We start from the raw sequence: 15,633 nt of genomic DNA on the forward strand, positions 1-15,633 counted from the left end.
CGGACAAAATGGAGGACACCCCATTCTCTTTTCAGCCCTGACCTTTTATAGTTTACTTGTGTATAAACATGCTGGGACAGGAGGAGGTTGGAGACAAAGCGGGTGAAAGCAAACAAAGGAGGAAAGATATTCACTCATTCTCTGCTGACATTTAATTTGGCATGGAGTAAGCACAATTGGAAATTGCGTTGGATATTTTTACCTCTCATAACTAGGCATGGATTTGCTGATCGGCCAGAAATAAAGCTGAAGGCTTCTGAGGGTTACTTATTTTTAAATAAAGTCTCCCTATGTGGGGATATAACTTCACGTTTTGAATTTGGCTATCCTATTTCCCTTTCGGAGTATCTCCCATGAGCTGCTGATGAGAGTCTAATAGTATTTTTTTCTTCTTTAAAAGAAGAGGTTTTGTTTTCTTTTTGGACGTGCAGGTTGTTCCCCCTAGCAGAGAGCTTTGCCCTTGTTGCGATTTTGTTTCCCGGTTTCTTTTCTGATTTGCCTTTCCCCCCTTTCATGTCTTTTCGCCTTTTAAATGCTTTCATCCTTGCCTTTTGTAACTTTGTAATAATATTAGTCCTGCTATCAGATGGGATTTCCTTATTTAGCATTCAGAGGGATTTTTAAAGGCTGGTCTCCGCTTTCTTATCTGAGGTTAACAGGTAGATGTTTGAATTCTAAGCGCGTCGTGGGTCTAAGAAAACTCTGCTGATTTTATGTCCTTAGGAAAGGTGTCTCTCAAGGAATTCTTTCTCCAGAATACACATGATATGTAAACTTTCATAGCAGCCTGATAGTATACAGAATATGGAAAGCGGGTTATGACTGAAGTGCTAAGCCTAACTACGTTCTGTCAAAGCACTTGAACAGCTGATGGGGGTAGCACATGTAAAGCTATCAGTTTTCTCTTGTGAGCAGTTCATCTTACTGCCAAGGTTACTGAGGGGGAAGTCCGCTTATCAGCCTATACCGAATTCTCGTACTGAAGAGACCCCTATTTAAAACAAATAAGACATCAAATAAAGGTCAGTATAAGAATCAAGAACTATTTTACCAACTAATGGCATCGTGTTGCAAAGCCTCTCCCTTGGACCATCTCATCAAAGACCCTCTTACATTTGATGTAATGGGATGCCATAAACTGAAATTTAGTTCTCTGTGGTCCTAGGGAATAGTCACAGTGCATTCGCTTTATGTATTTCCCATGAAGACTTCAAAGCACAGTCAGGGTTATTATTTATTGCAAGGGCCTGTGTGCAAGCCCTAAGCCATTTTAGCACAGAGCAAGAAGTTTGGCCCATCCTCAACTTCATTATATTTCCTATTTCCTAGTGGCTTAGAGATCTTGAGAGAATTCCTGCCTTGTTACCCATTTGTTCAGAGATTAGGCTGTATGGGACATGCTGAACTCGAGTTTGCCCGAAGCTGAGCTTACTGGAATTCTCCCCCAGCAAAAATTTTAAAGCAGAGACGTGAAACAATGGGCTCCCCTCAAGAGACAGCGATATTAACAAGAGTGTTAATAGCCAGGCGCTGTAAACTCTAAGACGGTTTGAGTGGGGAGAATGTCTGGAAGCTTTCCAGCCTTGCAGAGATTTAAGAATTTCTTGCCTTTGTATTGGGCTTTTTTCTCGTCTTTCCCCCCAAGATGTCTCCCCCCACCCCCCAGCCGTGTTGCCAGCTCTGAATGTGAGGACTTCCATGCTGCTTCTGGAACGAGTGTAGGACACACACTTGTGTGACGCATTCTTGCGCACAAACCTGGCTCCCACTTGGAATCTGGTGTAGCTGACCTAATCCTTCAGAGAAGGATTGTTTTATTTATTTATTTATTTATTTATTTACTTATTTATTTATTTATAAAACATGAATGTTTGATTTATTTTTATTTATTTGTGTTTTTCAGAGATGAATGTTTTAAATTCATGAGTGCTTTTAGAATTTGTTTTGGGGGCAGCCGGGTGGCGCAGTCAGTTACGCATCCGACTTCGGCTCAGGTCACGCTCTCTTGGTTCACGAGTTCGAGCCCCACGTCCAGCTCTGTGCTGCTAGCCTGGAGCCTGCTTCAGATTCTGTGTCTCCCTCTCTCTCTCTGCCCCTCCCCCTTCCCCACTCACACATTCTTTCTCACTCTAGAATAAATAAACATTAAAAAAATAATAAAAGTGAACGTACTCCACTTAAAAAAGAATTCATTTTGAATATTGTTTAGAGAGATTAAGTGGAGAAAATTCGGTGGAATGATACTGCCGTTCTCTTTAGGTTCATTGAAGGGAACAAGATAGAAACCATTTCAAGAAATGCCTTTCGTGGCCTTCGTGACCTGACTCACCTGTAAGTCCTATGAAACGTGTTGCGAGATGCTTGCTCTTTCTTGACTGTTTTGTCCATATTGTAACATTCTCTCAAGGAAACTAAGTTCCAGGTTGCCCAAAGTGTTTTGTATTGTTCATCAGACAGCAGTCCAGTGTGATTACTCATGCACTCAGCTTAATTATCTTTTCCGTTACCCTGAATTGCCGTTATGGGCCACATGACAGCATGTGAAACGAGGAGCCGCGAGGGCCCTCTGTCCAGTGATGAAGAAGGTAGGAAGGACACTATCACGTATAACACACCTGCTGTGTGCCTGCGTGCTAGTGAGCCTTCTCTTCGTTATCTTTGTGAATCTCCATTTTACAGATTTGGGAACTGAGGCTTCAGTTAACTCATTGAAGAATGTTGAATGCAGGATCAAAATTTGGATGAAATGGAATAGAGACGTTTTTGTGGTTCCTCTAATTTGAATGCAAATAGCTTTTTCTTTTATGTTGGATTAATCTGCAGCTTAAGCTAAGCTCTCTGGCTTCTTTAATAGCTTTCTGGAGGAAAAAAAGTTAAACACAAATTGATTTGAATTGCCATATCAGAATGAGGCAAGTACACATACTTGGCATATTTAGAAAACTGGGAAAAAATTGCAGCTGTGTTCATGAAAATGTAAAAATAGTCATTTTCTTGGTAAGAACCATTTATTAGCCAGGAATCAGGTCCTGTGTGCATGATAGATACTTTGTGATTGAGTAAGATAACATGCCTCATCTCTGTGATAAAAAGAAAATTGGGAGAATAGGAAGATTCTGAAGAGGGGTGTTGGGCAGGGGTGATAGTGCCTTCAGCAGGTGCAACCCTGACTGACACACATCGAAAGAGATAATCATTTACATCAAGCCCTGATACAGGCAAAGGTGTCAGTCAGCAGGCTCGACGAGCACTTGATTCTGGAATCCTACCAAGCAGAAGCCCTGTCTGAGTTAAATAAAGCTCCTAAAGTAAGCAGATAAGGGAGGAGTACGGGAGGTCCAAACGTCTGGATCGGCACCACCGATCCTGGAGAGTGTCAGCCTCATGGTGTCATTATTGCCCCAGGTTTTCCTTCTTTCTGTAAAAGCCTCATTTTGTTGTTGTTGCTGTTGTTTTGTTTTGTTTTCAGATGGAACCCAGACACCAAATCCCCACATTCCTGTAGAGGTTAAGGTCATGGATTTGGAGTCACATAGACTTGGGTCCAAATCTCAAGGCCACCATTTATTAACGTTGCCTAGCCTTTGTGGACCACAGTTTCTTCATCCTGGAGGTGGGGGTGATTATATTGACCCCACGGGATTGCTGCATAGAGTGGGTTAATGCTCGCTTGCAAAGCATCCAGCCCATTAGCCGTAGTAAATGCGCAAGATGTGCTTGGAGCTGCCGTCATTATCGTGGTCAACAGCAACAGCACGGCCCCCCTCCACTCATTAAGAAGTCTTCATTTTCTCCATGGACTGCTGAGTACCCTTGGCAGTTTGAGTGGCCAGACAGGGTCTGCTAAGAAGACAGCTGTGGGTGTCTGGAGAGGAACAGCTGTGACCAGATCGATCTGGTTCCCAGAAGTCAGGAATGAGAGGCTTTGCTTTCGAGCAGAAGCTCTGGCCAGACCATGAACGTAAGCAAAAAGCCACGTGACTGAGTTAGCCCAGGTGTCAGCTTTCCTTTGACCCACTGACTACGGGTCCTTGGTCTGAAAACAGGCGTGACCATGCAGCAATTGTGCACGTGTATTTGCAGATCTTGGCACAGGTTTGCTCAGAGATGCACGGACTTCTATGCGGGTAGATGGGTGTACATGCTGCGTGTGCACGTAACTGTGCGCACGCACTGGTTATTTGTGCACGCAACCACATGCGTATATAATGTGTGCATGTGTGTTGAGAGGCACCTTCTATTCGGTGTGACGAAGAGCCCTTTGGTTGGGTCCGGCGTACTTCTGATGCATTCAGGTGCCCGTCCCACTGCATGCTGCCATTCTACAGTCAAGCCTGTGGAGCCTGGCACTCCCCTGCTCTCCAACCTCATGTCCTCAAATGTCCTCAGAACACTGATCTCTCCGTGGACCCCGGTGTGCACCCAACCCATCCCATTCCTGGGCTTTTGCTCACATCCTGTCCATTGCCTAGGAGGTTGTATTTTCTACCTTAGACCTCCTGTAATCTGCTCTTCCATCAAAGTCCAGATTAAGTTCTCTCTCCCCCATGGAGCCGTTCTTGATCTCCCCTCTGTAACCTCCCTCTTGGTTGCACACACCCAACCCTGTAAGTAGCCCTGGCCGTACTGGTTGGTACTGTTTCGTGATGTCAGTTTTATCTCCCCAGCTGCATCGAAAGCTCCCTGAGGACAGGGCCCACGCAGAACTTTCATTAGCCCTGCTCATCCCCCAGCGTCTAGCACAGGGCTGAAAGCTAGCAGCACATCCCGTGTGATTCCCTGGTCGATCAATGGGTTCCTTACTGAGCTGGATTTTCCACATACACTCTGCTTCTGGGCAAGTCAGGTGACTTCTAAAGCTGACTCCGTAGGTGGGAGACAAAGCATTTAATACATTGTTGAAAGAACGGACCAGTCCTCCCACCTGCCCCCAGTTTTTGTCAACTTCTAAGCAAGGAGGTTTGCACACCGCTTCTCCAAAGCTCACTCCTATGCTCAAGGAAGTCACTAGATGGAATTTGCTTAAGTATCTGGTTTGTATCTTTTTATGAGTTTTTCCAGCACCTACAGACTCACATTCTTGTTCTCAAGAAACATAGATCAGGTTTCAAAGCATTGAAGAAGCAGTACCAATCTGTAACTAAGATCTAGGACATTTATTTTCCAGCAGCCCTGCAAAGCCCAGGGGACAGGTTGCTGTTAAGTAGTTTCAGAAATGAAGTAAGTGCCATAAATTTGTAGGCAAAATGAAATGGAAAGGGAGATGGTATGCACTTAGTGTGAGTGGAGTGGATAGTCCATCTAAATAATTTGGCTTTCTGAAATTGAATGCTTGGAAAGGTTGCTAAACATTCTACATTTTTGGGCTTCGAACTTTCCATATATTCTTATCACTTGGGTACAGTACATTTCAATTAGCTAAAAATGTCTAGCTAAATAATTCACCTTTAATTAGCTAAAAGAATTTTTGGGGCTTTCCAGAAAAAGTGACCATCAGCCAGTAAAAAAGCAAAACAAGCACCTTTTTTTCTTCTTTTAATTTCAGAAAGCTACTGCCCGACAATGTTCAGCCTGATTACCTATTCAGCCTATTTTCCAACATCTTTAGAAATGTACCCCTAAATCATGTAGGAAAGAGAGGTAAAATAATACATGAAATTGCATTCTAATCCATTTGTGGTTGCGTAGGCAGGAAGGGACATAATTGTGAAATGTTCAGGTTTCCCCATATTCTCTTGGTATATTGCAGCGAGAATGTTTGGGTTACACATGGGCTCGAAGCTTTCTCTGCGAGCCGCTGGGTCACTGTGATGCACACAAGGCTAATTTCATATATATGTTTTAAAGAGGTCGGTGCTGACTCGCGTACGTGTTTATCATTTATATGTCTTGCTGTTTGCACTCACGTGAATAAAAGAAAACAAAAGTAGGCATCAGTCTCTTGGCTGACTCACGTTAGAGCATGATGCCCTGGGGAGAAGCGCAGGCTCGATGTACATCTTTTCAACACCCAGCATCTTTCTACGTCAACAGCCCAGCACCACGGACATTCATCTTCAGCAGGATGATGACAGGGCACTGCATGATCCTGAATCATCAGAAAAAGCGTTGATGGTAGTCGTTCTTCCTGGAGATGAGGAACAGACTAGGACATTTTAGATCTTCAAAACTAAGACCAATGCAAAATGCTTTCTGGTCAACCTTCGCTAATGAGAAAAGAAACCGATCACAATCGGTTGCTCCCTAAACACTGTAGTCCATTGAAATTTTATATTACCATGGGGTTAGAGCTGAGAGTCTTTGTGCAAAAGAGTATTTACTTAGGCTCCTTTCTTAGGCTCACAAGTAATAGAATTTGCGTAGATGGACTGCAAGGAAACTCCTTGGACAGGACTGTACATCTTTTCTTTGATCATTCTCACCTCAGTGCTTCATTCATTCATTCACTCACTCAGTAAAGGCTTCCTGAGTACCTACTATGTGCCAGGCACTGCTTGGATGCCAGTGATACAGATGTGGACAAACACAATCTCTGCCCTCGTGTTGCTTATGTCTGGGGAGAATACACAGCCAATAAACAGAGAATTAAAATATGTGGTATGCGAAGCGACAGTCGTGCGGTGAAGGTCAACCGAGCAGGGAAGGGAGCTGGTAGAGGTCAGGGAAGTGGTGATCAGTGAGGACAGACCTAAAAGAGATGATGGCGTGATCTGTGTGGGTACCCACAGGAAGATCGTTCAGGCAGATGAATCACAAGTTCAGGGGCCTCGGGGTGAGAGAGTGCCTTAATCCATTTGAATAGCAAAGGGGCCAGCGTGGGTGTTCCGAGTAGTCAGAGATCCAGTCTCATAGTTAAGTGGGAGTGGGAGTAACTAGACAATAGTCTTGCATGACATCAAAGGGACTTTGGCTTTTATTCTGAGAAACATAAGATGCCATCCAGCGTTTAACAAATGTATATAAAGAGCTTCTTTTAAAAACAAAGCAAAAAGTACATTGTACTCCAGCATCTATCATGCTGTCTTTGTGTCACAAAACTTATTTCTTTATCTCAGTATCAATGAGCAAAGCCAGAAATTGAGCCATGTTGTGCTGAAGAGGTTTAGAGAGAGCTCTGTTTTAAAGCATTAGCTTTGTTTAAGGGGCTTTGGAGTGACAGGGCCTGAGGATAATAACCACATTAACATATGATTTTCTTCTTCTAGTTCTCTGGCCAATAACCACATAAAAGCACTCCCAAGGGATGTCTTCAGTGATTTAGACTCTCTGATTGAACTGTAAGTAAGGAAAATGCTTGTGTCCAAGTTAATCATGTGTCATTGTGTCCAAGTTAATCATGTCTTTAATGCCCCCTCTCCCCCTCACTGCATTTCATGTTGCAGTCAGAAATTCGTGCCCGTCAGTTGAGCATTTGACTCTTCATAGAGGCTCACGTCCTGCATGGGGTCATGAGCTCAAGCCCCTGAAAGGAGCGTGGAGTCCGCTTGGGATTCTCTCTTCCTCTGTCTCTCTGTCCCTCCCCCATGCATTTTCCCTCTGTCTCTGTCTCCGTCTCTCTCTCTCTCTCTCTCAAAATAAATAAATAAACATTTAAAAAAAAGAAATCAGTGACAAAGAGTGCATGGTGGGAAACAATATATAGTTGGTATTGTGTTAGGTCTTGCCATGTTGGAATACACTCAGTAGCGTTAGGCCAATGGCAAATTAAGCTCGCCGGGTGTGAGGTTTCCTTTTTCAAGGTAGCGTATCCCTCTGCTGTATCTTCTAGTGTTTGGCACTTCTTACCGGACATTGTTCCACAAGATCTTAATGTTTCGATTGTGTTCGTGAACGCTGTCTTCCTATAATGTCCTGCCTTTGTGAGAGTCTGCATCTGTGGGGGGGAGGGAGGAACGTTCTTCTGTCTACCCTCCCCCATTTCCAGCCTGGCATGGTGACCGTTTCAGGAGAGTTTGGAGAAATAGTGGTATGTCAGCTCCGAGAGCTCGCTGTAAGCTACAGTTAAAATCATGGGCACTGAAGATCATTAAGTAAAGTCAGTGATGCACACAAGAAATAGGATGCATTAAATAAAACATTCTTTTAATTTCTCTTTTTTTGGGGGGGGGGTATGAAATAGATCAGGATGTTACATCATCGTATTCCTGCTGAAACATTTCAGGCATGTCCATTTCTCCAGGTATGTGTTTGTGTTTTGTTTTGGTTTTTAGAGATTTAAGGGGCAATAAATTTGAATGTGACTGCAAAGCCAAGTGGTTGTATCTGTGGTTGAAGATGACGAATTCCACGGTGTCTGACGTCCTGTGCATCGGTCCCCCCGAATATCAGGAAAAAACGCTAAATGATGTGCCGAGCTTCGACTACGAATGCACAACCACAGGTATTCAGAACCGCTCTCGTGAAAGACTCTTACTGAGAGGAATCCCTTTGCGTTTCGTTTCTATCATCCGCAGGAACCAGAGAAAAGTGGGTGTAAACGTTTTCTATCCAAATTATTTTAGGTGACATTTAAGCGTTCTAAAGGAAATGAACTGATGTGGTCAGGAAAACATCTCAACGGTTCAGGAGGATTTTTTGTTAAGTGCCCTGGCTTGAATTGTGATTCTTTACAAAATTCGAATTTCTCTGAAGGTTTGTTTTTTTTTTTTTTTTTAAGGGCCAAAGTATGAACTGGCAAGTTGGGCATAAGAACATTTGCAAATGAGGTTTCACGGAAAGTCCGTGCAGAGAGGGCCACATTCCTGCTGTCTTGATTGACTGTTTTCACTCCTTGATTGAATAATAGGAAGTTTACTGAACATGCAGCTAATAAATATGAGACTTTAAAGTCCATACATTGCTTTCGTAGTTCCCTGTAAAAAAGAGGTAACTGGCTGAGTTATAACCAATGGCAAAATGGAAATAGAAGTGAACAAGTAGTTATCTAAAGAAAAAACTCACACTGAGGAAAAATGTAAAGGAAGTTTGATTTTGCATTTTTCCAGGACCTGCCTCGGGGTTTCCATTTATACATTTTACAGGTTATGAGATAAAATTAAAATACTAAATTGCCTCCAGTGTCACACCTTGTAGAGAGCAGGTGAGTGCCTCCGTATGAAAGGCTTAGGTGGAGTTTTCTCCAGCTTCTGAAGCCAGATTTTAAAGGAAAACAGATCAATCCACAGTATGAAACCTGCTTACCAAACTTATAAAAATAAACATTTAGGCTGAGAGTTGATATCTACAAAGCCTCGAGGCATGTCAGTGGGAACAGCAGGAATGAGAACTCAGAAAATAGTTACAGAAACTCAGAGGCAAAAAAACCCTCCAAGAACAAAATGTGACATTTAGGCCAGCCCTACTGCTGCCCTCCAAACAAATAAACAAACAAGAACTCATAAAGTAAAAACTGTTCCCAGATATCTCTGTAAATAAGGAACTTTACAAGTTCACGTGTTTTTGAAAGAAAACCGCAAGCCTTGTGGGATGCCCTTGTCTTCCGTCGTTGAACAGGAGCCTATTCAGCTGTGTAATTGGCAGGTGCCCTTTGCCAGCTGAGGCCACTAGCAGGTTATTTATTATATTGCAGAGCAGTGCAATAAATCAGAGGTCATAGTCAATGACATTTGCACCAAAAGGTGGCATTCAAGGCCATTTGGTGTGAAATGCCAAACTACAGCTCACCGGGGCTCCTTTTCGCCTCTTCTCCAGTTTTTCTGGCGAGTTCTCTGAACCCCCAGGTGAAGTGAGCAGCTTTCCCATTGTTCTCTTCACACCTGCCTGAAAACTCTGCCAGTCTCTGGGAGGAATGACATGGGTATCGAGGATCTGGGGACAGGGAATAATTTATATGAGAAAACATCATTTCTGACCTTAGAGCCTTGGGGACGGTTATGGAAATGATCTGGGCTCTGAGAATTGTCATAGGAATAGACGGGGCTTGGAACCAACCAACCTTGGTCCTAAACCCAGAACCCATGATGCAGCATGAGCCCCCTAACACATTTTAGGGCATCCTCTCTCATATGTATATTTGCCTTTGCTAAAAAGCTTCCTACTAAGATTTAGATAGTCGACAGTCCTCCCTGGTAACAGGGAAGTGATGATTCTGTCTTTGCTGCTGTCTTATCCCTTTGAGACTCATGAACAAATTAGCTTTTGCTCATAGTTTTCTCCATCAAGAAAAAATGGCGGAACCAAGTTGTGTCCACCCCCAGGTGTAGTCTCCCTGCCTTGTGCCTTGTAAGAACTAAGTCAATACATTCTGAGGTGTTTTGTTTTGTTTTGTTTGGGTTTTTTTGGTTCCTATCTCCTGCTCATATCAAGGCTCATTCTTTGGTGCTTTATTCAAGGCTGGAAGGGAAATGTGCAAGGATGATGGCAGAGGGAAAGCCAAATCTGAGAGTCCTGGTACTATTACGGCGGCCTCACTGCATTTTAGGGAAGAAGCGCATTGTCTGAGGGCGTTGCTTTTTCTCTTAGCTCAGATTTTCAGGAAAGGAGTAAATTCTTCAGGTGGAGGAAGGAGAGGAAGATAGTGTTACCATTGTGTTCTGGCACCTGGGTGTAATGAACATGGCAGAACCACCGCCGGACTGTTTCAGCTTCTAGATTAATCACAGTCTTTCCATAACCCTCTGCTTCAAGTCTATTTTTAACCGCCTCAAAAATCCCTGTTACCTATTCATGATTCCCCATGTTAGGAGGATAATTCACTCAATTCCTTGGAGTGAATTTTGCATCCTAATTGTCCTGTTAGCTTCCCTATTTCTGGGCTGATGAAAAGCAAAGAGAAATAATGCATTAATGTGCAGTTTCTCTCCCAATAGGATCGGCATCATGTATAATTTATTTTGTGCAAGGGCTATAAATAGCTATGTAAAAATCTGTTGATTCCAGTGGGAGCAAGGCCTAAATTGTGAGAATCCCACTGACATCATGAACTCAATCCAATGTGAATGGGAGTGGCAGCACTTTTTGCAGAGAATGCCATTAAGACTTTAACACCAGCAAATTGATGTCATATCAGTATGTGTATTGTTGGAGAGCTTTGCATAAAGAATGTGCTTTTGCCGTTCATGAAAGACGAATTAAAATGGGGATGGGAGAAGATCTTTAAATTCCTCGAGCCCGCCCTCCACCCCTACACATAGTCATCAATCATTTTCTTTCAGACATTTCTTCCTTTTCCTTCCTCCTTCTCTTCTGCCTCCTCCTCCTTTTTTTTTGGGGGGGGGGTGTCGCGTAGGTAAGGGGGAGAAGGACTCTCCTATTAAGAATTAGATTTGTAATTGCAATGATTTAACAGTCTGTGTGGTGCCAGATAGTCAGCATATAGAAAATATTATGAAACCAATGTTTTGGGAAAACAAATGAAAATAGAACCGTTAAAAAGCTAGATTTGTAAAATGCTGTCTAATTTTGGCAGCTCTCTTTCTCTCTGGGATTTTTTTAATGAAAAACGGAAACTTTTGGGTCTGCCCTTTAAACAGCCTGCGTTTTCCAGCGAATGCTGGTGTTTCTGAGACTCGGGGGTGCAGGTGGGGGACGCGGGTTACGGGCAGCAGAAGGCGGCCGAGAAGCTGGATGTGTCTGCCTCGTAATGGAGAGAATGGCGCGGTATTCTTGGAGCCCTTTTCTGGAGCAGATGGTAACTGCTGCCACTTCCCTTTTTCCAGTCATCTACAGGTTGAGTTTTGTGTGCCTTCACTGTTTGCTGCAGCGATGCTGCTGTCTGGGGTGGGGGTGGGGGTGGGGTTGGCAAAGGGGTGGGGCTAGCAGCCATTGTCATTCTTCCTACGGGTTCCAGGGTCACTGTTACACAGACTATGAGGCTCGCACACGGAGCTACTATGTAAAACTCCCCAGGGCTCACTCTGTAGGAGGCTCCGTGCTCACACTTAGGCTCTCTTAGTCTCTACAGCAACTTCATGAAATAGGCGTTACCCTCCTTTTACTGATGCGGACCCTGAGGCTCAGGTTTCTTGCTCCAGGTCACAGAGCTGCAAAGACAGGCAAGAACCTAAAGCCTCAGTTCGTCCGGATGCTCCACTCCGGATGAGGGCATCCACGGCTGACACTTGTCCCCACTCTCCGTCGGCCGCTTCTTGCCGCCAGGGTGCAAAGGCGGCCTCCTTTCTGATTCTCCCCCTTCTCCCTGCACCTGTGTGCATCACATGATGACCCCCGACTTCTTCCCCACGCGGCTTTCAGAGCAGGCCATGGGGCGGGCAAGGCCAGCCCTCCCACACTTCTAAGCCAGGGAAGCATTTATTATGCACCTCCCGTACACTCAGAATGGGGATAGGGACACCTCCAAAAGTTAAGAGGTATTGCGCACTCACTTTGTGGTACGCACAACTCTAAGTGAGTATGAATGATAACATACAATGAGGAGGTTAGATAACTTCCCCAAGGTCACTCAGCAAGGCCGTGGAGTCACAGCTCTGCCGTGTTATCTGAGACACCATTAAAATGGACACTTCCTCAAGCTACAGCCCAGTGGGGGCTAGGACAGAGGAGGTAGACTGCCCTCTCTCAGACCTCGATTCCGTGTTGATGAAGCGCCTACTATGTGCCGAGCCCTGAGATGGGCCTTTCTACCGACACTATCAGTGTGTCCCTGCCATCAAGCTTGGCAGGTAAGAATCCCTGCCCCCATATTGCACATAAGGAAACTGAGGCCTTGTAGGGGCAAGCGCACAGCCCACAGTCTCAAATGCGGGAAGCGGATTCAGGGGGTCTGACTCCAATCACTCATCCCTGTGCCTCCTGCTGCCCTCACTCCCTCAGCCCTGCCCCCGTCTCCCCCGCCCCTGTTACCTGCTCTTCTCAGCCCTGCTCCACTCTTCCCACCTCAACACTCGCTCAGCTCAGCGTCTCTCCCTTCCTCTCCTGCCTCTGCCCCGTCTGCACTTCCTGCCTTTGCTCACTGTTGAGTGGCCTACCCCCTTACAGCCTTTCTCACTTGACCTCTTTCAAGAGGCTTCCGAGTCAGAGTTATTTCTGAAGTGGCTGCCGTAGGCTTGTGCCGTGGGAGGTTCCCGGGAGGGTCAGACCCAGGCCTGACCTCACAAAGCCCTTGGCTCAGGAGGCACAGGACACTGGCTGTGTGGCCATGGCCAGGCGCATGCCCTCTCTGAGCTTCAGCAGCTGGCCTTGTAAAATGGCCCGGGGCTGTAAGATCTTCCCCATTTCTGCAAATCCAACGCCGAAGTCGCTATGCTGGAGATTCAGTCATCGTGAAGAATAAGATTTTACGGCAGTGCCTGATTATGAATCCAGTGAGTTAGGAAAGAGTCCTGGATATTGGCACCGGGAAGGCTTTGCAGCAGAGTTGGGGCTTGAGCAGGCGGGGCTAAGGATGGGTGGGGAGATGGTCAACACCAGGGTTTTCTCACAGGAAAGACTTCCCTTAGCCAGACGCCCACCATCTTTTTACCAGGGTGCATTTAGCCTGCCAAGAAGCAGCTCACATTGAAACATCTCACATCTCTAGCGGAAGAAATCACTTGCCTTAAACTTTATTAGTGTTTTGGTGTTTGTTTGTTTGTTTGTTTTTAAATTTCTTCTTCGTTTCTTCTCTGGCTTCCCCACACACTCACTGTCCTTGTGTCCTGGGGCAAACTCACCCCGTTCCTTGGGAAACGTGTACATCCTTACCAAGATAACACAATGAGTCAGTGGTAGCTCAGGGGAGCAAAAGGGATGAGGAGTGTTAGCGCTAAACGTAAGAATAGAACACGTGGTCAAATAGGACAGTTCCGTGTGGCCTCAAAATCTAACAGATCTGTGATAATTGCTCGTTGAGCTGCAGAACACTGTCCAGATCTCAGGCACGGCTACTTCTTATGGCACCGAGTCCAGTAACTGGTGAACACACTGGTTAACTTCCCTGCACTGTGGGCTTTGTAAATTTCTGACACTGTATCAGAGCCTTTGGTGTGGTTTCCGAAACTGCAGTGTGCCCTTCGGGCAGTTTACTTAAAAAAATTTTTTTTAATGTTTGTTTTATTTTTGAGAGAGGGCAACAGAGCATGAGCAGGGGAGGGGCATAGAGAGAGGGAGACACAGAATCTGAAGCAGGCTCCAGGCTCTGAGCTGTCAGCACAACCCACTGCGGGGCTCGAACTCATGAACCATGAGATCATGACTGAGCAGAAGTCAGACACTTAACCGACTGAGCCACCCAGGAGGCCCTGGGGAGTTTACTTTTGGTTTTGAACCTGGAGTGGGGGTGTTTCCCCCCAGGAGTAAGGCAGAGCGTGGGAATATAACAGGGTTATACACAATCGCCTTGGCAGGTAAGCTTGAAAAACTCCACACAAACAAAATGAAACAGGTTTTTTGCTACCAGGCCGGTCCAAGAAGGCTTAGAAAGACAGCATTTCCCAAACCGGTGTGACCACTGCAGCTCTCTTCCCGGAGGAATTTGCATGGTCATTTCTGGAATGTTACTATGGGGGGGGGGGGTGGTCTTTTGTGGTTTTGAAAGCCAGGTCTCACTGAAATTTGTGTAAAACTTTGAGATCCTGTAGCCAAACGGTGAGCTATTTGTCTCAGAGAAGAGAATGTAGAAACTGTGCATTCATCATCCTGTACAAGGCAGAGAAGCCTTCTGGAATCTCCCAGAATGAAGCACGCTGTGATGTGTGTGTTGCTTCTCTCCGGTCCTCCCTCCTTCCTGGTCCTCTTCACGTCCAATGATGGAAAAGGGTAGAAGGGTGATGGTGGATGATAATTCCCACAAGGGATCTCATAGAGACTTTTTTTTTTTAACTACCCATTCCCAGATTTTGTCGTTCATCAGACTTTGCCCTACCAGTCGGTTTCAGTGGATACATTCAACTCCAAGAACGACGTGTACGTGGCCATCGCTCAGCCCAGCATGGAGAACTGCATGGTGCTGGAGTGGGACCATATCGAAATGAACTTCCGGAGCTATGACAATATCACAGGTATGTTGTGGCTTTGGTCAGTATATCGCCCTCGTTTCGTTGTGGCTGGTGGGTGAAGAAGCATTCTGTCCTCCCCAGGAAGGAAAAGCTGGGCTCTCTGACTTGGTGAGAGTCGGGGAACACATTCCAGCCCCCCCTCGTCTCTCTGATTCTTTTTCGACTTGGTCAGTTATTGGTGAGAAGAGAAACTTAGGGTGGTGGTCTTCTTTATTGTTGCTGATTCTTTCCAAAGGGAGAGGTGATGGGTCTCGTGTTGCGGGAGGCATTTTCCGGTCGTGGTGAGAAGTCACCAGACAATCCCTTAATCCTGATCACTTGTGGCAGCCTAAGACTTCAACGGCTTTTCAGCAGCCCGGTGATACCTTCGACTTTGGTTAAGCTGATTGTTAACGAATATGCTAACACGCACGTTCTCACACGTACACGTGCACATGCGTACATGCACACGCATGCCCACACTTGCCAGATCCTGGTGGCCACTGCTTCCTTCTCACAAATACAAACACAGTAAGAATAAATGGCTGTCTAAATTCATGCCTTTGGGTTGAGACCTAGTTAATGCCTCTTTCAACGCTGTCAGGAACCCATTGTCTTAGCGCTGCTAAAAACGGGCTACTTGCTTTGTAAATAGTGAGTAAAGTCAAAATCATCTTTTCGAGACGTCTTGTTTATCAGGTGCAATCTGATAATAACACTG

The 15,633-nt window shown here is 45.2% G+C and overlaps 1 protein-coding gene across 1 annotated transcript in view; it reads left to right on the plus strand.

The window, feature by feature from the left end:
• The window catches only part of LGI2 (leucine rich repeat LGI family member 2), a 31,588-nt gene that overhangs the window by 4,205 nt on the left and 11,750 nt on the right, over positions 1-15,633 (plus strand). The window contains exons 4-7 of the mRNA XM_058722946.1: positions 2,260-2,331; positions 7,206-7,277; positions 8,211-8,380; positions 14,772-14,936. Of these exons, the coding sequence (XP_058578929.1) occupies positions 2,260-2,331; positions 7,206-7,277; positions 8,211-8,380; positions 14,772-14,936 (479 nt within the window). The remainder of the gene's footprint in view (positions 1-2,259; positions 2,332-7,205; positions 7,278-8,210; positions 8,381-14,771; positions 14,937-15,633) is intronic.

The sequence above is a fragment of the Neofelis nebulosa genome, chromosome 3 (assembly GCF_028018385.1).
Source record: "Neofelis nebulosa isolate mNeoNeb1 chromosome 3, mNeoNeb1.pri, whole genome shotgun sequence".
NCBI lineage: Eukaryota > Metazoa > Chordata > Mammalia > Carnivora > Felidae > Neofelis > Neofelis nebulosa.